Below are 27,198 nucleotides of genomic sequence, written 5' to 3'. Positions count from 1 at the left end.
AAGATACCAGAAAAGAAAAAAGCAAAACAAACCCCAAAAAAACAAAAAGAAGAGGCCAAAAAAGATCATCTTTGTATGCAATTTTGCTTGGTCTGTGTTGCCTTTGGGCAAAGTACAAGGCTTAGGTGAATTTTCCCAAATCTCCATAAATGCATTTGCACACTCACACATACCTTGTCATTCCAAAATCCGAGACTTTGACCACTCCTGAGTCACTCACCAAGCAGTTCCTGGCAGCCTGCAATGGGAATGGTTAGAGCTGGATGAAACTTGGAGTCTCTTGCAGACAAATTACAGCAATCTAATCATGTCTTTGTATTCATTGCTTAGCAAGTTTACCACGTTCAGTGGTGTATTCTAATTATAAAAAGTGCACGCGCATCTCCTCTTGATAGCATCATTTTCACAACTACACTACTGTGTAAAAGAAAACCAGGAAAAAATTATCATCTCAAGGGATTAATGTGTGGTGAAAATGGCACCAATATAGAAAGGAGATAGGCTGTTATATCAGCACAAATTGCTACTATTTATAAATATTTCAGAGAGATTTTATTCCATTTTCTTAGGAGAGAAAAATCTCTCATGATTTTTTGTACAGAGCAGTTTTAGAGACTTGACTAGACCATAAAGAGCCAACTTCATCCTCTCAATTTTCTGCAAGAACAGAAGCAGTTGTAAACAAACAGACCGTTTCAAAAAGGAATAAATACATTCACAAATAAAAATTTCAAAGAGGACTGTATTGCCCAATGGGATGTTACCAGGTCTCTGTGGATAAAGCTGTTTCTCTCCAGGTACTCCATTCCCTCACACACATCCTGGCACATAGTAAGCAGAGTGTCTTTACTCAAAACTCCCCGTTTTTGTCTCAGGTAATTGAGAAGGCAGCCATGCTCCATGAACTCTGTCACGATGTAGATGGGCCTCTGCTGTGTGCACACACCGTACAGCTGAACTAGTTTAGGATGAGTTAGCTTCCTGAAAAGATTGAGATCATGTCGTTATTACTTCCTCCACGCAGTGCTAGTCCTCCAGCACACAAAACTGCAGAAATACCCCCTCCCCCAGAGTTTATTTATAATCAGTATACAGCATCAGAGGCCTAGGACTGGAAATCAAAGTGCCAAGCACACAACTCACATCATAACTTTAGCTTCTTCAATGAAGTCCTCCTCATACATGGCACCTTCCCGAATTGCCTTGATGGCCACCTTGTACTGCGCCCTCCACTTCCCGAGGCGCACCACGCCGAACAGGCCGCTCCCCAGCTCCCTCATGAAGGTCAGCTCTGAGGGGTTGATCTCCCACTTCTCTGTAAAAAAAGTTAACAAACAGCTAAGGAACCTACTGAGCTGGTAGAGGATAAGGAAGAGGAAAGAGAAAATGGACTAGTAGCAAATTAAGTAATTTAGGTAGAAAATGTCTGAGAATTAACTTGAAAACTCAACACTTCTGTACTTCACAAAACAAACTTTTAGGTGGACGTGACCTTTAAGCAGCTCCTGACTAACAAAGAAGTCAAAATTCAAACTTTTCTGAGGCCAGTAAGTACATACTGATACTATCAGATTTGATTGCAACAAAATGCCACCACAAAGTTGTGCCAACGTAAAGAAGTTGCTCACATCACCACACTTTAAAAATGGCTATTCTAAATTTATATTTTAAAATGGTAACCCCTCAACAAAGATTAAAGTTTCAAGTTTGAGTCAGAAGTCTGGAGACTAACGAAGGAATCAAAGGCACAGCTCTCTAACAAGGCAAAGCTCAAGATATCCATGGCAGAAAGCAGGGAGGAAAAGACCAAATTCCCCTGGAGCACCAGTGGCAGATGGTGCCTCTGCATGCTGATACTCTGTGCAAGGGTCTTGAAAGTACAGCTTGGACCAGTGTAAGTTCATATAGCCAATCACAGCACAGAATCAGATCTTTTCAAAACTTTTAGAAAGTACTGTAGCATCTCAGCATAGATAAAATCATCAGAATAAGTGTAGATGAAGATAACAGGCAATCACCATAGCTGAATCCTGCCGTTGTGGGTGCTGTCGTCCTCTTTGGGGTCACTGGGTAGCGCAGCCTGGTAACAAGACCTGAGGTTCAATGACAATTCAAGAGACACAGTTTACTTCTGAAACAGCACCAGGCAGCCTCGTGTTCACTGCAGACTACAATTAAGAATATGTAGAAAAATCAGTTATAATAAATTAAAAGGGGGCATGAGGAAATGCTGAGCCGTCTGAGTTTGATGCAAAGATCTGGAAATTATAGCTCTTGAGTGAGTGAGATTAATGCACAGACAAGACTTGGAAAAAAGAAGTATTAGTATCTGTGCCTTGAACTCAATTCCTATCCTCTCCCCATTCCATCATACAGAGGGCAGAGATCAGCATCAGCCATCAGCTATGGATCTGGAGTAGGGATTTTCTGAACAACACATTATTGTTCTCCTCAACCGTTTGCTGTGTGGGAAGGTTAGATTATTTCAAGTGGCAGTGAGCAGCAGGTAAAAAGGTAGGGCCTGGAGAGTGTTCTGGGGAAGTACCATCCCTATTCATCTACTGCGGGTTACAGGCAGCTGATAGAAGCACTATGTGGAGCTAAGGGGAAAATTTTTCCTGACTTGATACAACTATTCTTCTGTTACTCTGGGGAAGGAACGTTTTATACATCGTATGTACACACATATATATACATACACACATGCACAAAACCTTTCAAATTACTGTCATTATTGAAATAATGTGAAACTACAGTGTTTCATGGCTTCCGTGAAAAGGAAGGATCCACAACCCCCCCCCCCAAAATTTCATTCAAACAATAAAATGTCTCAATGTCCTTTTCAAATCAACCTTAAGTGATAGAAAGAATCCAATCAATCTACCTGCTGCATTATGGCTGTGATATTCAATTATTTCTGGAATGGAGTTAAAGAGATGTTTTTCTGCGAGGTAGTACTGTTTTGGTGATGTCACGGTTTCTTTTATATGGTAGTGTCTTATTCCTGATGAACCTTCCCTGGAAAAAAAAACAACAATAGCAATTAGTAATAATATGCAATTTGTGGTGAATTTTTTAAGAGGAGCACATTGACAAGGGAAAGTAAACTGAAAGGGCCAGCACAGCTGCAGAGCACCTCATGCTCTGGGAATGGCTGGAATATCAAATATCCAAAGAACTGGCAACTCGCCTTCATCTCGGTGCTCAAACCAAGTTGAAGATTAACCCAGAAAAGGTTAATTTTCAGCCCAGTGAACTCCCCAGTCCAGTTCACACATGCAGACATAAATGCAGGCTGGCAGGAGAGAAGAGACCAAATGGGGTGGGAGAGCAAATCCTCCTGCTGTGGGTTGGGGTTAAGGTGTATGTTGGATTAAACCAAATGGGAGCTTACCATGGAGTTGAGCAGTTCATTTTAGTCACCCCTCTTTTTCATCAGCAGCCCATTTCTTTATTGAGCCCTGTTCTGGCTTTCCCCCAGCCAATGAATTTGGATACAGATACAAACAGATTCAGATGAGACAAGGTATGCAGAGAAAACACAGAAACTCACCCTCCAAATTTTGTGTAAAGGGAAACAGTATACAGGCCAGGCTGACTGGAGTCTCTCACCACAAAACCACCTTCTTTATCCTAAAACACAAGCACATTGACAGTTCTGAGCAACTGGTTTTAAGCAACATGATTTTTTCACTTGGTTCCAGGATATGCACTTGCCAAAATAAGCTTCTGTTTTAACTAAAGAAGCTATTTAAAGTGAATTTCACAGTTGATACCACCAGGCTGATGTGCTCACCTCGTTTCTGAGGAGCTGCTCTGCCTTGCTTCTGTTCAGGTTTCGGCTGTACCACCTGCAACACAACATCAATAAATAAAACTTCCTCAAGGTGCATTATTTGCCTAAAATGCTGTAAGCAAAGTGTTATGAAGCTGGAGATTAAATAATTTTATGATAAATGAAGATCAAGAATTGAACCTTTGATAACATGCAAATATAAGTCTCTACCACACTGTGTAGCTGTCCCATAAAAAAGCCCTGAAATAAATCCATCCCACAAAAGCCCAGGGAACGGATGTAAGTTTTTGGAAACAACACTTGTCCAACACACCCAGGCTGATGGCAGCAGTTGCTGTGAAGAGCAGCCCAAGGGGAAGGCTGGCAGCCCTGGGAAGCAGCTGCCTGCACGCCAGTCAAACCACCCATGGAGCTGCTGCCACTCTGCCATTCAGCACCCCACACCTCTGGGCTCTCAGGGAGGACCCACCTAGCACAGGGGGGGCTGAAACTCTGAATTAAGTGCCATGGCTGCACATCTCTGAGCTGCATGGGCAGGTTAAAGCAGCTACAGAAGCACCAGCATGTCAGCCAGTCACAGAGAACAACAAAAAAAGGAAAACCAGGCAGTTGGCAAATGGAGGGGTGCAGTTGTTTTGAGCTGTGCTGTTATTTCAGTAACCAAGCAGGGAAGTGGCACAGCAGCCTTTAATCAGATTGTGCCTGCTCAGGAGACAGTGGTTTCTTGCAGTTGGTACATGACCTGGAGTAATGCTCCCTGGGCTGCACAGAGACTCAGAATTTTGGCCCCAAGGTGGTAAAAGCACAAAGTGGCTGGACCAGATAAGGCAGTTCCTTCCTTCCCTTTCTGCCAGCCCTGCAGGCCAGCCCACAGCTGAGCAGAGCTCTTAGCAAGAGCTTTTAAGATGAGAAAGCAACAAAGAATTCCCTCTAGTCAAGCTAAGGGCAAAATCCCAGATGAAATTCTGTCTTCTGTCAAAACATGGCAAGTAGGAGCCATATACAGCCAAGAGTAAAGATTTGGAGCTACTAACATAGCTTTGAACATTGGCTTTATTTATTATTTTCTGACACCTCCATTTTATCTAAAAGCCATGAAGTATGTCCTAAATTCTCAGACATAACAATTTATCCTACAATGATGTTTGAGCATCAAGAACAGGTTTGGAGACTATCATGTTAAATTTTACCCTGATGTTCTTAAATAAGTACTCCCTAATTAAACATCAACTGGAAAAAGTATTAAAAAAAAAAAAACGCTAGACATTTATAGCTGTTAAGTTACACTGAAATGCATTGAACTACATATTTTCTTGAAAACTAGAGCTTCCAAAATATCCAATCTTTTATGTTTATTTAGAGTGACTTTCACTGTTTTCTCCTCTAGTGTTTACTGCTACAAACTTTGGACAGACACGTCACTTTACTATTAAAACAACATTTACCACACTTTAAATGGGTAAATTTACTTCAAAGTTTCCCTTTGTCTACCAGAGAATTAAGAGGGGAATTTTGCTTTAACCATGACAGCCTAAATACCACAGGCTGATGGCTGTCTTGCTGACTTGATTTTACATTATAAATCCTAACAAAACCAATGAGGAGAATCTGAAGAAATATGTGCCTACTTCAGTTGCTTAAGTTTAACCTCTAGTTGAGCAGTTGCTTTCAAAATGTTAAAAATACATTGTCATTCTTGAAGCATAGGTTTCATTTTATGGAATTCCAACTTACTCATATTGATCAAGGTTGTTGGACTTCTTTCCTGTTACATAGTTGCTTGGAATATATCCTTGTTTTCTAAAAAAATGTAGAATATATCATCTGAGTGAAAACATGTAAAATTGCATGCCTAGAAGACAGTTGTTTCATTCTGCTAATTATCAGAGGTCTCTCAATGTAATTTATTAATTAATGACCCACCCACCCTACTACTGATTATTCAAAAACTAATTTTCTGCATCAGCATTCCCACATTAACTTTCAGCGCCCCTAGAAAAGTGTCATGGGCAGCAAAAGTGTCCAAGAAAACAGCAGAAGGGATGAAGGAAAGTGAGAAACTCCCTGCTGTTCTGTCACTCTTCTGCACTCAGAAGCCCAGTCAGTCAGGGGAAATATATGTGGAGCCTGGCACAGCCTGATAACTCACAATTACCCATAACATATGGCAACAGGAACCTGATAAATATTGAAATATGAAAACTTTCATCTTTGAAACCGCAGGGAAAATTCTAATACAGGGAATATGAAGTTGTAGTCATTACAGCATCTCACTGCAATTCTCTCTCAACTTATTCAAAGATTGTCCCTAATGATCCAGCTATTAAGTAAAATGATGATTATTCAAGTCTGGAAGTTAGAGCCTGCTGAGCTAAATGTTAACCCATATTGCTCCCTAATGAGATGTTCCCCAGGGAAGTGGGAATACTTTACCAGTCTAGTGAGGTTTTAAAGGATGGCTGGTGCTTTAATTGTGGAGCTATAAAGTTGGAAAGTAAACACAATTGGAAAGGCTTCCAGTTCTGGAACTGTCTTTGCACTTGGGTCCCACAATCTATCTATCGAGTACTGCCCTTTTAAAAATTGGTTTCTGCATGAGAATGCATGGATGAGATTTCAGAACCTGGGCCTAATGTAGAGTCTAACACAGTTATTTCTTGATACATAGTCAATATGAACTTCTACAATATGAGAACAGACTTTTGAACTTTATAACAAAAAATAAGGAACTCATTTTTACCCATATTTGTCTCTCGCCTTCCACCAATGAATGTCATTCTTCTCAATCACTGTGTATTCTTCACCTTTCTCTAATCTTAAATCATGGTGTTCTGTAGGTTCAAAGTCATACATTGCTACCACTATCTCCTCCTCTTCATTCCCATTTTCTTCAACTGGAGGAACAGGTGGGGGAGGCCTTCTCTGAAAACAGCACAACATTATTAAATTATCATTACCATTATAAATTATCATTATCATCCCACGCTGCTCCACCTTCCTGCCCCATTCACCCTCACCATCCCACCTGGGCATCCTGGAGGCAAAAGCTGGGCTAGGCCTGGGGGGCAGCTGGGGCTGGGGAGGCAAACCATGCAGGTGCCATCCATGGGGCTGGCTTGTGCTGCAGCCCTGCAGCTGCCAGTACAGAACAAAGCTGGCTGGCATTTGCTTTTTGCCCACATCTTCCACCAGCAGTACAGACACAGCTAACAGATGCAGCTAAATTTCAGTGGGATTATCTTCACCCTGAGATAGAGTATGATGCCAATTGATGCATCCAGAAATAGACCTTTGCTCCAGGATACAGCAAGTATTTTGAGAAATGTAAGCACTGTTTCAAAAAGCAGTAATTAGCTGTTCAATATTTTAAAGATTCTACCTACCGCACTTTTTTCTGGCATTGAAGAAGACAATCTCATTACATCTAGAAACAAAGCACAGGAGAGGATTTATGCCTATTCATTTAGCTAAAAATCTCAAAATTAAATAAAAGGTTTAAATTTCAGATTAGGCTTGAACAAGCCTTCAGTATGGCTTAGAAATTCAGAAAGCAAAGACAACTCCAATTAAGCTATAGGAAAAGAGATTAAATATTCTTGCAAAGACATCCCAAATCAGCCAGCAGGTTACATCGACCACAGATTTGGCAACATCTATGGCACACCAGAGCATGCCACAGAGAGCTCTGAACCAGCCCTCAGATGCAAAAATTTGTGAGAAATAAAAAAGGGATAGAGATGTAAAAGGCATAAGAAAATGAAGCTGTGTTCTTGTCAGCATGATGATCTAAAGGTCTGTTAGTATTAACATCTGCCCTTTTAAAATACATAAGCCCTTGACCCCTGCCTTGCTAAATAATGCATAACAGTTGTAGGTATTTTCTGATTCCATGTCTCAGATCCAATTTTTTTTTTCCCCTGCAATGTTTTTTTCATGCATTGAAAACGTTGAGCTATAGTCATGCTTTTCACTTTGCTGAATCAGATCAGCCATGAGCCCCTGTTTGTACTGCAAGTCTTCTAATGCTACTAAATGCCCAGGTCCCCCTGACTGCCTATGCAGACATAAGAAATCATTGGGTGCCACAGATTTAACTGGGAGACAAGCAATGGCTCAATTTCTTTCCCTACAAGAGAATTTTCCTTAAATCAAGGACTGAATAATAACTAGCTCCTTTGTTGGACAATATTGCAGTGCCACAGCAATGCACAGCGCAGCATCCACTGCTGAACCTGCAGTCTGGAGCCTGGAAAAAGTCACAGCTCATCCAGGTTCAGCACAGGGGCATTTACAAACCTCTGAGGATATCCAGTGTCTGTAAACATATTAAATCTTGTTGTATCATTTTTAGCTTGGTGTAGGAACACTGAATGCAATGCAGTTATTATTCCTTCATATGGCTATGCAGAGGTTTCAATAAATAACTGAAGAGCTGGCAAGATTTGCAGCTGAATCTTTTTACCATAAGGTTTTATCCTCAGTCTAAGGTAAACCCTTGGTCAAATAAGTTTCAAATGGGAGAAAAAAACCAAATTAAATTCAGCAACTTCAATAATTTCTTTCAGATTTATATAAACTTTCTTTTCTTTCCAAGGATATTTTGCTGGCTTTTCTATTTTTTCCAGAATGCTTGGTAATTATTTTTGTCTTACTTTAGGCACAGTACCAGTGATTGACTCTGCTCTACAAATTTGCCTAATAGCCAGGGCACTCAGGTGTGACAATAGGATCATATAAAAATACAGAAATATATACCAGAAGAACTTCATAAGAAAATGTATGTACTTACTGTTTTCAAAAAGACTATATTTTTCACAGCCAGGTGCTAATTTTTCTGTCTGCCTACAGCACTGATAAATTCCCTCTGTCCAGAATTTAGGATGATATTTTACCATTATATTGCTGTTGTTCTTTATTTCTACAAGAAGAAAAAGAGCATATATTGAAAGATACAATAAAAGAAGTCTGTAAGAGGGTAGTTTTTAATACATATTACAATATCTTTAACATGAGGCATAATCTTTGCTTGCCCTTACTTTAGCATGGCATCTCTTCTTGCAAGTTTACATGGAGGTGATAAAACAATCACAGAGGATATGTTTAAGGTAGTAACTTAATTCCAGAAGGGTATGCCCTACTCCCCCCCCCCACACCAGCCATCCTAGCATGGGTTTGGTGCATCAGTGAAAGGAGACCCTGCACCACTGGGATCAGTCAGGCAGCTGTGTAGGCTTTGGGAGCTCTGCCTCCTCCTTTACTGCTGTTGCAAGTGACTCAAATTCATCTACAAACACTGTTCTGGAGGGAAAGGGAGCTGATATTTATCTCTATTCCGTGGCACAATTCATCATTTTGGCCTGGAAGGCTCCTTACCCCACGCTAGCGGCTTGCTGAGTTTCAGAGGTCGCTCCTTGCCCCCTGACCCCAGCCCAGAAATAATTTCTTATTACTTTACAGACCACCTGTAATTCATGTGAGCACCTGATGGTGAGAGAGGGCATTAAGAGGCAAATTAAAAAAACACCTTTACTCACTGTGAAAGCAACTATCTAATCACATCTCAGCAGAGATACCTCCTATCATTTTACATCAGCTTAAGGCCCACAATGTTGTCTAGCTACATCCAAACAAAACTTTCCAGTGATGCCATCAGCTAGCTTGGATAAACTTTTTAACTCATTGTGCAAAAGCAGAGTCAAATTCCGATTGCAGCTGCACTTCACAAAATCAAACTAGATCAGTCTGAGCATTTGAGGCTCTCAGTACCTGTTACCACACCCTGTGTAGGCAAGCAATGAGCTGGCCCAATAAAAATTAAAATTGGTAGATATGAGCAGCAGAAACTCTACCATTTCATTTTTGTAATTTGTGGTGGGCTGATGTAGCCAGCAGCTAAGCACCCATGCAGGCACTCCCCCACTCTCACAACCCAATGGGATGGGGGAAGGAATAGAAAGGACAAGAGATAAAAACTTTTGGCTTGAGATAAAAACAGTTTAATAACCAAAAAAGAGAAAGAAAGAGCCCAGAAGTAATGTACAGTAAATCACTCACCATCTCCCACAAGCAGACCAGTGCCCAGCCAGCCCCTGTGCAGCAGCCAATAGGGAAGGAAAAACCCTAACCCCTGACTTCCTCTACTCCAGTTTTTATTGCTGAGCTCAACTTTATTTGGAATATCCCTTTGGTGAGACCAAGCCTGTTGTCCTGGCTGTGTCATCTCCCAGCCTCTTGTCCACCCCCAGTGGATGGGGGCAAATGAGGAAGAAAAAGGCAAATTCTCCATGCTGTGCAAGCACTGCTCAACCAGCAACCACAACACTGGTAGGTTTTTAGCACTGTTTTGGCCACAAATCCAAAACACAGCACCAAGTTAAGTCCAACCCATGCAGACAGCTCAAGTAAAGCTATCTGCCTTTGTTAGGGTTTAAGTACAAGCAGCTCCCATTACCTTCTTTCAGGTTCCTCACCCACTGATCCCGGCTTTGTGCACTCGGTGCAAAAATATAAAGTGTATTAGCATCATATACAACCTGGAGGGGAGAAAAGAAATAATCAAAATACATTCACGTCATAATGTTAATTAATTTCTTCCTAAAGAAACAGAGTAAGACAAATAACTGTTACATCTAGCAAAATTAGTGTATTCAGGCACAAAATGCAGAAACCAGGAAAGATTATTAAGGTGTAATTATTCTGATACGATGTTATCAGGAGAATTAGGAAGAATTTTGTAATGGTATATTATCTTGTCAGCATTCCTTAAAATGCTTGCTTCATGCTTTGCTTTGTTCATTCTTCACTGTGCTTTTTCTAAAAACACTTCTGTTTAATGAATGAAAGCTACTTTGCAATCAGACATTCTCCCATCTGATTCAGTATTGCTCTGGAGTGACTCTTTTGTATATCTCCACTGCTTGTATTGGCAGAAAAAGAGTATTGCTGTGGCAAAAATGGATCAGAGTCACTGCTGCCCCTCTCCAGCTGTGGAATTCCTCCTCACTCCAACCATTCCCTCTATAGTAAGGAGGGAATAGTAAGCATCCAACCCCACATTTTTCTTTTTCCCCTCTAAGCACTTTGTTTTCATTTCCATTCAATTCACAGTGAAACAGGAAAAAAAAAAGTTATATTTTGATTTTCTTATTCCTATATAATTTCATGGCAATTAGATTAAATTTAATGTCAGCTCACTCGTTCCAGCAGAAGAACAGGGCAAGGCAGTTTCCAGTCAAAATTCAAGCTGAGGGTGAGGAATAGAAAACAACCAAGTGTCTGTGGCCCAACTGCCAAGGAAAGGGACTGCAAGGGCAGCAGAGCTTGCAGGGGATGTGTTTTAACCACTGATCGTGAATTACCTCCCACCAGCCCAAAAGAGACAGAGAATGGGCTCATTATTTGGAATTTACAGTAATTTTAGATTAAATTGGTTATGTCCAAATGACTTGGTGTTGTTGAAAAGAGCACTTTAATTTATGTATTTTATATTTAGAAAACATACCTGAAAAGGATATTTATTTTGACATGGAATAATACCATCATTTTTTACAACTTCTACACATTTAATCCTTGAAATATCCACAGATCCTTTTCTGTACTTTTTCTATAAGAGAAAAGAAAGATAGAAAACATTGTTAAAAGATAACAAATTTATCTAATTATCTTTTTTTTCAGCAGAGGCATCTTGATTTCTTTCCCACTTATAAAAGTGATTTCACTTTATGTGACTTTAACTGGAGAAGTTGTCTGAAAACTGAAAGTATAAAGATCTGCACTTGTGAAAATGCACTGAGTACATTAAATTTGCTTAGTGAAAAGTACCAATTCTTTATATAGAAAGTTTCCAAACAGATGTGATTGTAAGCTTAATATACTCTTCTTTACAAAAAATAACTTGAGAAAAAATAAGTGCTTCCCCTTGGTGAGTTTATGAATAAAACTGGTATAATCTCATCTGATCTGCTTCCTTGTTCTGTTGCTGAAGTGCTCCCCCCATTTGGAGGCTTCTGTAGTGTTCCACTAAGGTTCCAGAGAAATTTGGATGCTACACAGGCAACACAAGTCCCTGATGAAACAGAAGGCAGAAGATACAGGTGTAACCCTGGACCAAAGTGGGGTCTGTATTGAAGGAACTTCTTTGAACAAGGCTAGCAGAAGCCCAGAAAAGCAAAGTCAAAAGCACAGACTAAATCTGAGATTTAGTCACCTTCACTGATAATTATGAGCATTGTAAAGAAGGCAAAGATGCTCAGCAGGTGCTACACAGTGCATGGAATGACAGTGTAGCTCAACACTCTGGAGAGGCAGCCCCTTGGAAGAAGAGCTGATAATGAGAGGAAGGTGTACTGGGCTTTAGTCCACACTGAAATCCACAGAAAGACTGTACAGTGCCACCTCTCACTTTTGGGACAACCAATCTCTAATAGGAGAGGAAGTTTCTACTGGAATCCAGAACAAAAAAATAGCAGTAGCAGCTCATGGCTGGTACTGAATTAATACACATCAAAAAAATTGATTTGCCAAGCACATCCAGAACATCCATCCAGTCCAGAGTACATCTTATGAAAGACTGACACTGTTCACACAATGTGGAAATAATTAGCAATTACTGAATTCTTTGAGATATGCTAATCCTTACTCAGCTCCTCTCTTGGGGATGGAAATTTTAGCCCAAATAGCAGAAGTCTGGTACAATCACAAGCAACTGAAAACACAGTCTTGCCAACAGAAGCAAAGAACAACTTCAAACGCATCAGTTATGATTCCATCACCCTAGAAACACTACAGTTAATTACCATGAAGCTTCATCAGCACTTAAAATGCATTTAGCATTCTGAGTCTTACATAGATTAGTGCAGAGAGAACATGAATAAAGAATTCATGTACATCATGGTCAGCACCAGGAAGAATGACAAGGGATAAGTTTAGATAAAGCTGCAACTCCTATTTGTTACCAGAAAAACCAACACATGCAAAAGAGGTGGATTTTAAAGGGAATGTATGGGGGAATTAGGTACTTTAACCAACCATAAAGAAAAAAAGTACATCATAAACATTACCGTGAGTTGTACTACAAAGATTTATCAAGTAACGCTGAAAAATAATTTTGTCCTAAGTATGTAACCTTGGATTTTTTACCAAAAAATCATTTTAAGTTTTTTATTTTATGTTGCTCACCTCCAAACTCAGTATATTCTATGGTATCCCCTTACTTGAACATTGACTCCCTAAAGTTATGCAAAAGCCAAAAGTTGTTACTGAAACATACACCACTTGGCAGAGCAGGCAGTACTGTCCCTCCCTCTCCTTGTCACTGTGTGGCTGCCTGGCAGTTTCAGGGATGCCAGGTTAGCCAAGGCAGAACAGGAAGGTCCAAACAAGATCAGCTTTTTCATGAACCCCAGAATTCAATACCCACATAACTGTGCTGAAGACACCTCCCCAGATCGTTTCTTCCACAACAACAGGCAAAGAAGAAGAAACACCACTCCTGTAAGTTATCTACCCTGCTCCGTGTCCAGAGGGGTGCTCATACTGCTTGGATCCCACCCACTGGTTAACTGAGGTTGCAGGACAGACAGACAATACACATTGGAGGGGGTTTTTGTCCAGAATCACAGAAATCCCTTAGAGGAACACACTATTATTCTATCTTGAATCACCCTCCTTCTGGGCTCAGAGATTTTCATGTCAATTCTTGCATTCAGGGAGCTCACTCAGAGGACACTGACAGGAGGACAAAGGTCTGGAACCCAACTAGATAACCATCTAACATTTGGGGGGAAAACATAAAGGAAACCCCCTGCTGTACAGCACATCATTCTAGTAATTGTATTTTCTAATTCCTACCTTTGTATGCTTTCTTGATTTTGGGTGGCTCAGTTTGCTTCATCATATGATGCTAAATTAAGCTAACACAAAGCTAACCCACCTTACAAGGCAATCCACCTTATTAAACCTAATGTCAGGAAAGATTCTTCTGTTCTTGCATTTATATTTAGAAAATATTTATATTTATATTTTGTAGATTTAAAAACCCCCTTGCATATGTGAAATTAAAAACAAACCTACTGCTCAAGACATTTTCAGATCACATCAGAAGCAACAGTTATTAATGCCAAGTGTGCAGCTCTGTTTTAGCTGACCATTACTCATTACATAAACTATGGTGCACAGAAGCAGGAAAGAATGACTCAAGAAAAATGCTAAAAAGACCACTGCAATTCTCTCTCCTCCCTACCTAAATGATTTCCTTTTATAATAATAGGACATCTTGCGTACCATAACTGCGTTGCATTTATTCTCCAGGCAAATGGGTTCTGTGGGCTCTACACCCAGCTGTACAGCAGACATGAAGTGCAGAAATGCAGAATCAAAGCAGAGCTCAAGCCCTGAAGCAGCTGGGAAGTAGAGATGTGGGAATGAGCCAGCCCTGAGAAATCCAACCATAACCACTCTTTCCAGCAACAAAAGCTACAGAGAGACAAAATTAGTGCAATGGCTAATCATGCAATGTTGAAGGGTAGGAAGCAGAGGGACATTTTGAGAGATTTTTAGAGACTTTTTTTTTAGGTGGAAGATGGCTAATAGAGTAGAAAAAAGATAGATTTATTGTAGAAGTAGCAGTATTTTACCAGAACATTCATGCATGCTGTCTAAATGGGATACAAGTATTCAGAGAGCATTTGGAAGAATCATAGGTCAGTGAAACACAGGGATCTATCAAACCTGGTCTGCTCCTTTACTAAAGATAAATATATGCCTCTAGAGGGAGGCCTATAGAAGCAAATATGGTTAGAACAGTAATAAAGGAATAAAAATACTAAATCCCAATAAGGAAAACCTAAAATAGGTAAAATATGTACTTCAAAGTGACACTAAAGGTCGGGGTTTTGGTGTGGGTTTTCTTTTTTAATGTATCTTCTTTCTGAAAATAACAAAAGGGAAGTGACTATACAGAAACTATTATACAAAGCTTTTCAAAATGGTGTACACATTTCATATTTACCTATGTTTCAAAATATTGATTTACAGTTTTAGAAGTCCTGCTCCTTGCTCACAATGGGTATGACCAAGTCTTGTTTCCATACAATCTCAAAAGAATAAGCTATTCCTCTTTATTTTAGCATAATAAACAGTAATATGAAGAAGTCATAACACTAGACCTATGTTGTCAGATACGGAACAAATACAGGATTACACAATTCTTTAAAAAAATAATCTTAGAATACAGTAAGACAAGAAATACCCAAGTGTTAGATAAGTGTACAATCAAACAGCTGATCCTCTGTACACTTGGAATTCCTCCTCTGCTAAATACAGAAGCTTTACAGCTACAGAAGCCCATATTCTCACTATCAGATGAAAATAATTCTTCAGCGTATTTCCTCTTTGCTGATGAACATATTGCACTGTTTACCCCTGCAGAAGTATGTGTGTATGTGGGGGTGTTAAACAACACAAAGGATGTTAGATTTGGAAAAAAAAAAAGCCTCAATGAAAACATGCATAAGTCAGCCCAGCCTGCAAGAAATATCTAGATTTTTGTCTCCCCCATGCTCTCTCTTTCTCTCTTTCCTTGAAGTACTTATTATTTCTTTCTTCCATGCCTACCCCCATATAGGAAATCCTGAGGTCATCAGCATGTGACCATGGATCTTGGGTTCTCACAAGTGCAACACATCACAGCACCACTTTTATCTCCTTTTATGGAGTGTCTCTTCAACTTTGCAAAACCACAAAAAGCCAGGCTAAGCCAACACTGCCTTCAGACAGCTGCTCTGATAGAATATGCTCCAGAGCCAAATGCATGGGTATTTTTTCATTTTTGGGTTCTTTGCAGGGAGGGAGGTTGGGCTTTCAGGGTTTTTTTCCTTTTCATAATATTGCCATTTATTAATAAGAAGCACTGACTGAATACTTCTGCAGTTCCCTCTTGAGGCAAGCAATTACAGATTATGTGAATATAATTCCTATAACTAGGTGCTAGGTGGCCACATTTTCTATTCCTATATTTTCCAGTGTGTTAAATATATTGAAGAATACCCTTCTCCTTTCAATTATATTTTTAAATTATTAGGAAAAGCAAGTATCAAGTATTTTCATTTACCTTTCGAAAGTGGCTAGAATGGATAGGAAAATAAAAGGTGATTACTATTCTGATCTAGTCTGACCTGATCCAATATCTGTCTACAAGGAGGAATTTAAAGGGAAAAAATACAGACATAATTAAGAAGAAGAAAGTTTTAAACCCTGTCTTGTAGATTAAGAAACTGAGAATCCATTACCACGGCCTGGCTGCTAAGCAGATGTCAATGACCAGCACTGGAGAGACTGAAAAGCACAAAAATAAATTCTCTGTCATAGCACTGATACAACTTCCTAACCATGACTACAGTGCAGTATCTGTAATTAATGTAATTAATTAACTCTTCTCCTGCAATGGAGAGGCAGCCATTAAAATGTGCACAACTGCAGTTATGATACATTGCTACAACCTCATAAAAGTAAAGGACACATAATAAATCAGCCAGGTCTCCATCCATACCAGGCCTTAAATAACCTTCAACCCTTCTGCTGTCAAAGTAACTGCTATACCTCTACAGGTTCTTTCAGATGAGTCTTCTCTTCTTGGTTTTCTGTGAAGTCCACACACACAGAGCTCTCAGTCTGCCCAGCCCAGCTGCAGCATTTCTGCCCTGTTTTCTCCCTCTGGCTGCTGGGTGAGTGGCACCTTGCATTCAGCCCAAACTCAGCTCCATGCTGTCTGAGCCATGCAGAGAGGAGAGCCCAAGTCCACAGGCACCACAGGCCAGTGACCAGAGCCCAAAACAGGATCCAAGAGGTCACTCAGCCAAGGCACTTGCTGCTTTAGCTACTTTCTCAAGGTCCAGGTGATGGACTCCACAACTACAGGCCCCAGGTCCTGCTGGGGACAGCCTGACTCTTGGCTACTTATTGCTGTGCTGTATCTGAACATTTCAGCATCCTGCCTTTTTACTTGTCCACACTGAATTGCATTCTACAAAATAAAAAGGCAAACAATTAAACCCACCACACACCCAATCCAAATATACCACATGGATTTCTAGACTTATTTGTCAAAATATTTGCAGCTCCTTCAAGTTTTATTTCACCTGAGAACTCCACAAGCTTCTATTCCAACAATAGTATCAGTAGTGAAAATACTAAAATGCAGAATAGGACATCCCATTCAAGACAGGCTATTAATCTAGAAACAAGCCACCAATGCCTGTTCAACACAGTAGCAGCTTCCCATGTGCTCTGCAATCAGATTTACACAAGTTTATATAGGTATTTTCTAATGCTGACACATGAAAATGTCTCATTCAGCTGTGTCAAAAAACCTTTACTGGGATGAAAACACAGGATTTCTGCTGCTCTCTACTATCCACAAGACTTGTCACCTCATAGCAGACAGGACATAGATAAATCTGAGATTATTTTCTTTTGTTTATTTATTTTGTTGTGTTTCTTTTTTAGCTGATGTGCAATTTCTGCATCTTCTAGGTACCTTCAACAAGCTTGGTTTTTCTTGCATTTTTCTCTAAATTATCTTCACAGATTAAAGTTTCCCAGCTTCTCTTCTGCACGCTTTTTAAAAAACTAGGACTTCTCTAGCCTTCTCTCATCTATTTTCCAGTTCTTCCTTCTTAAGACCTTTAAGACTCATCCATTCCTGTCCAGTCATAAGGTAAATGTTCTCATTCCTGCCTTTCTATATCTCAACAACTACAATCTCTGCTCCTCAACTTCATCTACATTTCATTTGTTCCATCTCATAAAAATCAAAATTCTTGTAGAAGGGTAGTTACTGCAGATTCTCATTTTATAGCTGACTTTTCTTTCAGTAGTTGTTATAGAAAACAGGGAATCATTACTACAACATAACAAATTTTTTTTTACAACTTAGGTTTCTTTATGAATTGCCCTTTAGAAGTGAGCATTCCCATGCATCTGTTAAGCTGCTCCCATTCACATGAAAAGCTTTACATTATGTCTCCAACTTGAATACTTTTCACTCACAAGTAATTTAAGAAAGCTCTATCATTATGACCTGTGACTTGAAACTAAAAAATTCTCTGTAAACCTACTGGTTTCAGAAGCATTGTAATACTGAATTGTGCTTTCATTTATATAAAATAATTAAATCACCTATGCAATGACTAAGGAAATCACATTAATCAGGGTAATTATTTAAAAAATTATAAAGGATAGGTACTATGGGAATAAACAACAGAAGAATGAATTAATCTTCTATTAAAAAAGGACAGAAAGAAGCACAGCTTTTTGGAACTCTATAATGTTGCTGTGCTCCAAATGAAGTATTTGCACAATATTAGTGTTGCAATGAAGCTACACAATTTTACCCTGAAACCTACAGCTTCGGGGTGGGCCCCAGAGCTTCATCTTTCCTTCCTTAAAATATCACCACTGTAATTTCAGTAGCTTCTGTCTCCTCTATATTCAAATTACAAGAACCAAACATAACCCTCACAGAAGGACCTTTTTTCCTTAGGAAGAGACTTTCAAAATGAGCAACCCCCCAAAACGTTCAGGTTTGTATTCTGCTTTTTTCGTTTATATTCTGGTTGGCTTTTATCATTTGTAACAGCCCTGTTTACACAATAAACTTTTCACACAAGTCTGATCCCAATGGCAAATACCACTACTGCCACTGAAGACAGGAGCATTCTGCACCTCTCAAGTTCTTAAACATTTTCCCTCAGGGAACTATCATTTGCCTTCTCTGTAGAAGGAAATGGTTTCTGCATACTAATAAACAGGTAAGTGATGTGCCTACTCCAACATCTGTGCAGCAGTTCCAGAGCCAGTGAGCACTGCAGCCCAAACTCTGCCCCCTTCTCTTCCTCTCTTCTAGCACTGCAGACTCCTGTCCACCCAAACACATGCAGGGTAACCACAGGAACCAGGATTTAGCCTATGCCTTTTGAAAATGCAAAATCCAATGTACACTATTTATTGCTGTGAACTGTCATCCATACAGCAAACGTGAGCAAACAATAAAGATGCCAAAGCATAAAGAAATTTAATGTTCATAAGCTCATAGTCAGCTTCACATTCATGGTCAGTGCAAGCTGCAGTGGGATGGAAAGGTTAATTCAAGCATGCTGTGCCCTGTGTGGGAGGACAGTAACCAAACCACACACATCAGCACACTTTCAAACTAGAGAGTATCACTGATAAACAAGCTGAGTGACAGAGAAATATCATGGTGAAAGGGAACATTGCACAGGCTCAATATATATGAGGATACTAACAGTTTACACATTGACAAGGATTGATAAAATTATGACCAGATCTGTGTCACCTTTTGGAAGCACCACACTCATGAGAAACATCAATGTGAAAGTTTTCAAACCAACAAACTGGTAGGACATCTCACTTGCACAGACCAGCTCTTTCCAACTATTTCACTGCAAGAAGTACTCTAACACCTACACTTACTCTCTTTCCTTCATCGTGATGAATTTCCCTTGCCTAAAATGCCATCTAGAGCAAACACCTCTAGTCTGGTGGCACTTTTATGTTCAAGCAGGACGCCCTGCCAGTACTAGCTAGCTAAAACTTGTGTGCAGTAGGTGTTACTTGCTATCATGGCTGTTCTGTAATGCAGCAGCAAGCCTGCCCCAGCTGAGGCCATCCAGCTGCCCAGTGAGAGACACCTTCTCACTGTGTGCTGAGAAAGGATTCACAGCAGTCAGACTCACTGGCACACAAGGAGAAAGCCAATAAACCACAAGAAGGTGGTGGCCAAGCCTGATGGATGCAGTAGCTTGGATGCAATTTTTGTGTGGTCTTGGCTAACTCAAGAGGAATAAAGGATGCTGCTCTTTGCAGTCAGCCTCCAAAGGAGGGTGGGGGACACATGAACTGTGCGACACCAGCCATCAGGCATGCTGGTAAAATGAGTCCTCCTTTCCATTGTCCAGCTGATATTTACTGAAGTGTTTACAATTTCAGTGGGCTCCTAGATAAACACTTAAGGTTTGATTTTCCAAACAGACACAGATGAAAGTGAGAATGCACTGATCCTTTGAAAATAAACTCCAGGGAATTTTAAGTTGAATATTCAACATATGAGCTCACTTTTGACAGAAAATGGCTAAACTTACCTAGGGCCATGCATATGTGGTATTATTTCCACAAATGCCTCCTTGGAATTCAAACCTACCCTCCTACATTCAAGATGAAATTAGCAATTTGGAAAAAGTCATACTAAAATTTCAGCTAAATTTTTGCTGGTCAAAAATAAAGAAAGCCGTTCTGAATGAGATTTTTTTTTAATCACTGCATGAAATATTTGATTTTCAAGCAAGTGAAATAATTTCAAAATTCCTTGAATTTGCTTATCAATTTAAAACTGACTAGTATGTTTTGATTTCTTGAAAGAAAATAGTTCAGGAAAATGACCAGAAGCACACCTGAAATATTATCCTCAGTTTTCAAACCACACAAAACTGAAAAGAGATTTCCTAATAAAATATTTCATGCTTGTTTTTCCTCATTTGAAACAAACAAACACTGCCTTTGCTATACAACCAGATTATCCAGCAAAGTCACACTACACTCCATTACTCCAGCTGACACCAGTAAGAACAGTGCAGCAGCCCTCAAGAACAAGGGCCAGTTCGTGAAAAAATGCCACCACCTCCCACTTCAAACTAGTTACTACTGTCTACATAAATGTGTTTAAAGCTGGCTTGGTAAGTCTACCATACATGTTTGAGAACACTGTACATATCTCAAGTCTTTCTGACTGCAGCATAACCAGCAAGATGTACTTTATAGTACATCTCCATGCTCAGAATAGGAAGATATTTTACTTCTTCCCTATTTTTATACATTTGTGACCAGTACTCTGTGCTTAGAGACCAATGCAGTTATATTTTACTACAGTGAATTTTTGTCTTCATTGTAAATGGACCACATCACATTCAGATTTCAATGGCCACTTTTGCAGCATTAGGAAAAAATATAGAAAATACTCTTTCCAGTTGATAAACCATTAAGAGCTTCAAGAAACAACATCAGCTCAGCCTTTTCATTTGCTTATAATCATTGTTAGTCCAATATTGCACAATAGTGCAAAGATGCCATTTCCCCATAATTCTCAGAATTTATGACCAAGAAAAAAAGACAAAACCAGAACACATCCCATCTTAAACAGAATATTTCTCTTTTCTGACATTAAAAAGCTATCTCCATGACACTTAAGGCAGATTGGTTCCTGATGTGTTTTTATTTTCAAGCTTCTTAATGTCCATCTTTTTAAAAACCCTAAAGGTGATACTTCTTCCACATTTTTTATCCAACAGCATCATGCCCAGAAGGTAATGAGTAAAAGCCAAGGTCCTATTGGCTTCCTATGCAAAATAAGTTTCCCATGGTATTAATCATAATTGTAGAGCTTTGCACAGGTGGCCCAAACCAGGATTCTCCTTCCTCAGGCTTCTGTGTTTTGAAACCAGTCTTGAAATGCAGCCTCTTCACTGATTCTGTAGCTGTGCTCCTTCAATAGCTCATGCACCTGCTCCATGACTTACAGCAGAGCAGTATCTTTAAGTGAATAAAGTGTATTTCTCCTTCTCATGGCAGCAGTGCAGTTCCAGCTTCACTGCAGGCATGCACTGCCATCGTGCCATGGCAGGGGCCTGATCTGCTTGAAAGCATGTATAGAAAGATTTAAACCAGTAATAAGCAAGCTAAAACAAGATTTTAGCCTGTTGTTAGAAGTTATGTTTAGGAGATAATCATTTATTGCTCCAAGCAAGGTAAATGGGACTTTTTTCAGTACACAGGACAGGAAAAAACAGAGAAGTGTGATGTCTATAACGTGCAGTTTCTGTTCAAAGAGCCAGAGATGCTCCACTTCTGGCTGCACAGAACAATTAAATCTCTCAGCAGCATTTACATGAATACTGTTTGCTGTGGTTGACTGCTTTTTGTTGTCATAAATGTTCCACTTCTGTCACCAGACATACAAAATGTCTAATTCTGTCACTTTATTAATAATCCCAACCTGCCCACACTCTGAGTATTGACTAATCTGGTTAACGAGATTTACTTCAGTCTTGTTTTAAAAAAGAAGTGGTATGATTATTCACGTGCCCATAAGCCCTGGGTTTTTCTTGAACTCTCTCTACTGAGCTTCCATAAAAGTTAAAATGGAAGAAAACAAGAAAATATTTCAGATTGGTCAACAATCAAACTGGGAATTGCACACTTGCCTAGAGGAGCAGAACTCAACCACCCTTGGCAGACTGCTACCACTGCAGTAGTGGGATTAAAATGAGGGTGTGAGATCCTCTTGGCTTGGGATTTTCATGCTTATTTTACCAATCTGGACTTTGAATAGTGCCAAGCCCAAAATTAAATCAGTCTGTACCTATCCTTTCATCTGTCAAGTCTTTAAATTCAACCAGCATACACAGGAGTCACATTTATTTCAGCAACAAACCCCCAGTTATTCAGAGGGGGCAGAATTATCTTGATGGCTAATAACATTTTTCTCTTCATATAAATTAGCCAGAATATGCAGTTTACATATTTACAGCCACCACAATTGGCTTTAAAAAAACCCAAACAATAATCAAACCCACAAACATCTTTGCCATTAAAGTTCTCCAGAGACATTAAGGAATAACTGTGCCACAGAGATCTTAGTCTTACCGTTGTGGTTTTTTAAAGAGATAAAAGTATTCAGTACGCCCTTTTAAGATCAGAGCTCACTATTTTCAGACAACATTGTTAATAAAATGCTGATTAATGTTTAAAAGAATCTAAAATGAGAGGAACAGTGAAAATGAAAATGATTTGAGGTTGGAAAGTAATGCATTATGGCTGAGCCAGTCTAACAACCTGCTGATGTCAACACTTGGATCATCCTGTTCTCCTCCACCACCTGGCACAGCCTCTGGCACTTGTTAGGTCCTGCACCCAGTCATGCAGCGTGCTAACCCAGCAGAACACTAATCCAGCAAAAATAAAACCAGATCCAATATCTTTCTGCTGACCTAATTGCAGCCTTCCAGCACCCGGCAAGTAAGACAGAAACTGTTTCCAAGGGCAGGTAGTGACAGGACAGTGGGGAACGGCTTCCAACTAAGAGTAGGCTGAGATCAGATTTCTGGAAGTCGTTCTTTACTGTAAGGGTGGTGAGGCACTGGAACAGGCTGCCCACAGAGGTGGTGGGTGCCCCATCCCTAGAAGTGCTCTAGGTTGGATGGAGCTCTGAGAAATCTGGGCTAGTGGAAAGTATCTCTGCCCAGGGTCAGAGGGATTCGAACTGGATGAACTTCAAGGTCCCTCCTGACCCAGGCCATTCTATGATTCTGTCAAGTTAGCAAATTTTTAATATGGACTCCAAGAAGGACCAGTATGAAAGCATGTGAGTAGAGGAGTCTAGGAGGTCTAGGACAGGGATAAAATGGCCTTTTTCAGCAGCAAACTGATGGCATAGCATAGGCATAATGCATATTTTCAGCCCAACTGGCTGTATCTGAGGCAGAAATTTTTTAAGAAGTTACTGCATCCTCTGCTGATGGCACTATGGGCTGCCCTGTTCAATCTCACTGCAAATGAAACTGACAGTTTAAACCCCCTCTCAGAGAGATCCTCAAGTCAGTCTCCTGGAAAAGCATTTTAGCCAGAGGACATTAACGTGCAAGGCAAAGGGAAAACTGGAAGGGGAAGACTGGAAGAGGGGAAGCTGGAAATGGTAACTTCTTAAAGGGTGACAACTAGACCTGCAAAACCTGTTTGTCACATTTCTATTTGATCTGAATGTAAGACATGGGATAAGCAGGCAAGACATATTTCAGAGGACTTCCTAGCCCCCACCTCTTTATTCTCTAGGAGTGTGCAAAGAGGACAGAGCTGGGCTATTGCCAGCAGTGTCCAGTGACAGGGCCAGAGGCAGTGGGTACAAACTAAAGACAAGAGGCTCCATCTGAACACCAGGAAACAATGTTGGTCTTTTTTTACTGTGAGGGTCACCGTGCCCTAGCACAGGTTGCCAAGCAAGGCTGTGAGGACTCCATCAGTGGAGATACTCAACAGCCAGCTGGACAGAGATATTTGACAGCCAGCTGGCTCTTGGCAACCAGCTCTGTGTGGCCCTGCTTGAATCAGACAGCCTCCAGAGGCCCCCTCCAGCCTCAGTCTGTGGTCTTGTTCTTAATCCCTGACTGTGTCCAAGCTACTTTCATAGAACAAAGTGCTGTGAGCACCTTGCAGCGTGGTAAGTGAGCTCAGTTCTGGTGCAACCATAACATCTGGCAGAGAAACATGCTTAGCAAGCCTTAGCTCTCCTCTACCCTCTTCTTTTAGCACAGGTAAGACAGCCAAGACAAGAGGTTGCAGGGCTCCCTCCATTAAGCTTTATGTGTTAAATGGCTTCCCAAGGTATACAACATGTTTCACAAGCTACTGCAGTCATTTTAATCCTCTTCAGCATTGTGACAAACATGGAAAGTAGCCTCACTTAAGTGGAAAATCTCACCCCCAGCACTGAGGATATGACAGGGCAGATGATCTGGGGAAAAAAATCTCACCCTGAGCACTGAGGATATGACAGGGCAGGTGACCTATACTCTGGGGGCAGGTGACCTTAAAGAAACGGAGTCTGAAGATTATTTGGAAAAATGCTGATCTGAGGATTTGCATGGTTTACACCAATGACTTTCTGAGTAACTGAATTTACACAGAAAGTGGTAATCTGGATGAGTTGCTTGTATGGTCAAAGATAAACTGCTTCCAGCTTCATTTCAATCACCAGGCTGCATGATCCACTCTAATGGATCTTGTCTCTGTTGAACTTGGTCTGCAATGCACTACTCCTATCAAATGATCTTTCTCCTGTTCAAATGCAGGTAATTGTCAGATGTTAATGTAATGACCTTCACAGTACCCACGGCTACAAGAAACTGCAATTGCAACTTTTTCTACCTTTTCCCCAATTCATCATAGCAGTGCGATCTTTTATGTCTCTGGAGAGAGAAAGAAATCAGCTTTGATGACCACCTCTAAATGCTGTTTTATGTCATTCCTGCCATCCTGGCTATACACTGCTACTCCTATTGAGAATCAATTCACACTGACTGCCAGGTAAGTTACCTACACCTCTGCCAGCTTGCATTATAAATAAGAGAAGTGCCAGCTCATGTTCACAGCCACTAAAGACCATTTCCCTCATCAGCTCTTGATAGTATGACATACAGTAGGAAAAAAAGCCAGTGTGGTACAAAAGCAAAAAGGAACAAAGGCAATCTGTGTCTCCTACCTCCGCTCGACCTTCATAGTATGTTAACATAGACTTTGTAAGCACAAAAAGCCTCTCTTTGTAGTTCAAGGGAGAAGTCCTCTTCTTCTGCTGCGATCTTTTAATCAAAATCTCTTGTAGGATAGTAGTCGTATTCATTTCAGCCTCTTGTCAGCTCTCTTCTAGCCATTGAACATCAGTTCCTGTGAAGATGAGGAATAAAACATTACCAGATCTTAGGAGGATCACAGAATTGGAGACTTCTGTAACAAAAAGAGCTTCTACTTGTAAACGAAACTGCCTGAATATACAGAAAGCTGGAGCTCACATGGAAGTTTACAAAAGTTAATTATTAGACTAAAAAGTTCAGGCTTTGCTCAGCTGAGGGCTGCACTGGCACATTCCCAGGAAGCCCAAAGCTGTACGTGACTGGGATGAAATCAGGTACACTGCAGCCTGTGTCACAGAGAATACGGGTGAGAAGTCTGAAATGTGCTCCAGGCAAGCAGCAGTGCACAACTGCTCTGCACCTCAAACCTGTACAGAAGTTTCTAACCTGTATAGAAGTTTTAATTGCTAATTGCTAATTTAATTTCAAATGCTAATTGTGCATGTACAAATGTCATTTGCAAAAGAGTTCTATACGCAAAATTGAAGATCATAGAATCATAGAATATCCTGCATGGAAGAGACCTACAAGGATCATGGAAGTCAAACTCCTGGCCCAGAACAGGACAGCCCCAAGCATCCCACCATTTATCTGAGAGCATGGTCCAAATGCTCCTTCAACTGTCAGGCTTGGTGCTGTGATCATTTCTCTGGGGAGCCTGTCCCAGTGCCAAACCATCTTCTAAGTGAAGAATATTTTTCTGATATCCAGCCTAAACCTCTCCTGACACAACTTCAGGCCATTCCCTTGGGTCCTCTCACTGGTCACAAGGGAGAAGAGATCAGTGTCTGCCCCTTCTCCTCCCCTCCCAAAAAAGTTGCAACTGCAGTGAAGTCTCCCCTCAGCCTCCTCCAGACTGTACAGACCAAGTGTCCTCAGACATTCTTCATATGGATTCCCCTCTAGACCCTTCACCATCCTTGCTGCCCTCCTTTGGATGCTCCCCAATAGCTTAATGTCTTTCTCACATTGTGGCACCCAAAACTGCCCACAATATTCAAGGTGAGGCTGCCCCAGCCCAGAGCAGAGCAGGACAATCCCCTTCCTTGCCTGCCTGGTGATGCTGTGCCTGATGCACCCAGGACAGGGCTGGCCCTCCTGGCTGCCAGGGCACTGCTGGCTCATGTTCACCTTGCCATCAACCACGGCTCCCAGGTCCCTTCCTGCAGTGCTGCTTTCCAGCCTCTCATTCCCCAGTCTATACACACAACCAGGGCTGTCCCATGCCAGGTGCAGAATCCCCAATGTGCCCTTGTCAAACTTCAAATGGTTGGTGATTGCCCGTCTCTCTAATCTGCAGGGCCTCTTTCTGCCCTTGAGGGCAGCTACTCCCAATTTAGTATTTTTGGAAAGCTCATTTAATATTCTTTCAATCCTGCATCCAAGTGTTTTATGAGGATGTTGAAGAATGCTGGGCCTAAAATGAAGCCCTGGAGAATTCCACTAATGACCAGTCATCAGCCTGATTAATCACATTTACTACAACCCTTTGTACTTAACATGGATCAGTAGAAGTAATTTTGAAAATTTACCCCAATTTTATTAATGAAAATTTTTAGACACAAATGATTGTTTAGAAGAAATCAGTTTGAGAAAAAAGAACTTAAGCTTGTTTTTCAGAAACTGCTAAGCATATGCCTTCCAGCTTCTGTTGAGAAAGACTTCATGCTGACTATCAAAATCAAGCAATTGGATTCACAGTTTTGGTCACTCAGTAATGTCAAGCTGCTTTAAGCTCTACATCATAACAGATACCTGCAGGACAAACTTAGGAGTCCATGAAAGCCAGTGCACCCACAGCTGCTTTTTTTGGCCAATCTGGCTTCAGGGTTCCACCGCAGGCAATTTCTCTGTTCTTCACAATGATGCCAGCTTAAACACAGCTGATCTCCTCCCTCATCAACCCACCACTGTCCTGCCATGCCACCC

General features: G+C 40.6%; 1 protein-coding gene across 1 annotated transcript in view; it reads right to left on the bottom strand.

Moving 5' to 3' along the window:
• TEC (tec protein tyrosine kinase) overlaps positions 1-25,259 on the bottom strand; it is a 28,357-nt gene extending 3,098 nt beyond the window's left edge. Inside the window, exons 1-14 of the mRNA XM_058024353.1 lie at positions 25,122-25,259; positions 11,298-11,399; positions 10,248-10,329; positions 8,586-8,714; positions 7,180-7,220; positions 6,537-6,718; positions 5,531-5,596; positions 3,797-3,851; positions 3,554-3,633; positions 2,885-3,018; positions 2,019-2,093; positions 1,144-1,315; positions 765-981; positions 174-238 (exon numbers count right to left, since the gene is read on the bottom strand). Coding sequence (XP_057880336.1) covers positions 174-238; positions 765-981; positions 1,144-1,315; positions 2,019-2,093; positions 2,885-3,018; positions 3,554-3,633; positions 3,797-3,851; positions 5,531-5,596; positions 6,537-6,718; positions 7,180-7,220; positions 8,586-8,714; positions 10,248-10,329; positions 11,298-11,399; positions 25,122-25,259 — 1,538 coding nt within the window. The remainder of the gene's footprint in view (positions 1-173; positions 239-764; positions 982-1,143; positions 1,316-2,018; positions 2,094-2,884; positions 3,019-3,553; positions 3,634-3,796; positions 3,852-5,530; positions 5,597-6,536; positions 6,719-7,179; positions 7,221-8,585; positions 8,715-10,247; positions 10,330-11,297; positions 11,400-25,121) is intronic.
• Between the last annotated feature and the right edge of the window lie 1,939 nt (positions 25,260-27,198).

This window comes from Melospiza georgiana, chromosome 5 (genome assembly GCF_028018845.1).
Source record: "Melospiza georgiana isolate bMelGeo1 chromosome 5, bMelGeo1.pri, whole genome shotgun sequence".
NCBI lineage: Eukaryota > Metazoa > Chordata > Aves > Passeriformes > Passerellidae > Melospiza > Melospiza georgiana.
Note: the sequence above shows the minus strand (reverse complement) of the source record. Positions and strands in the feature narration are given on the sequence as shown.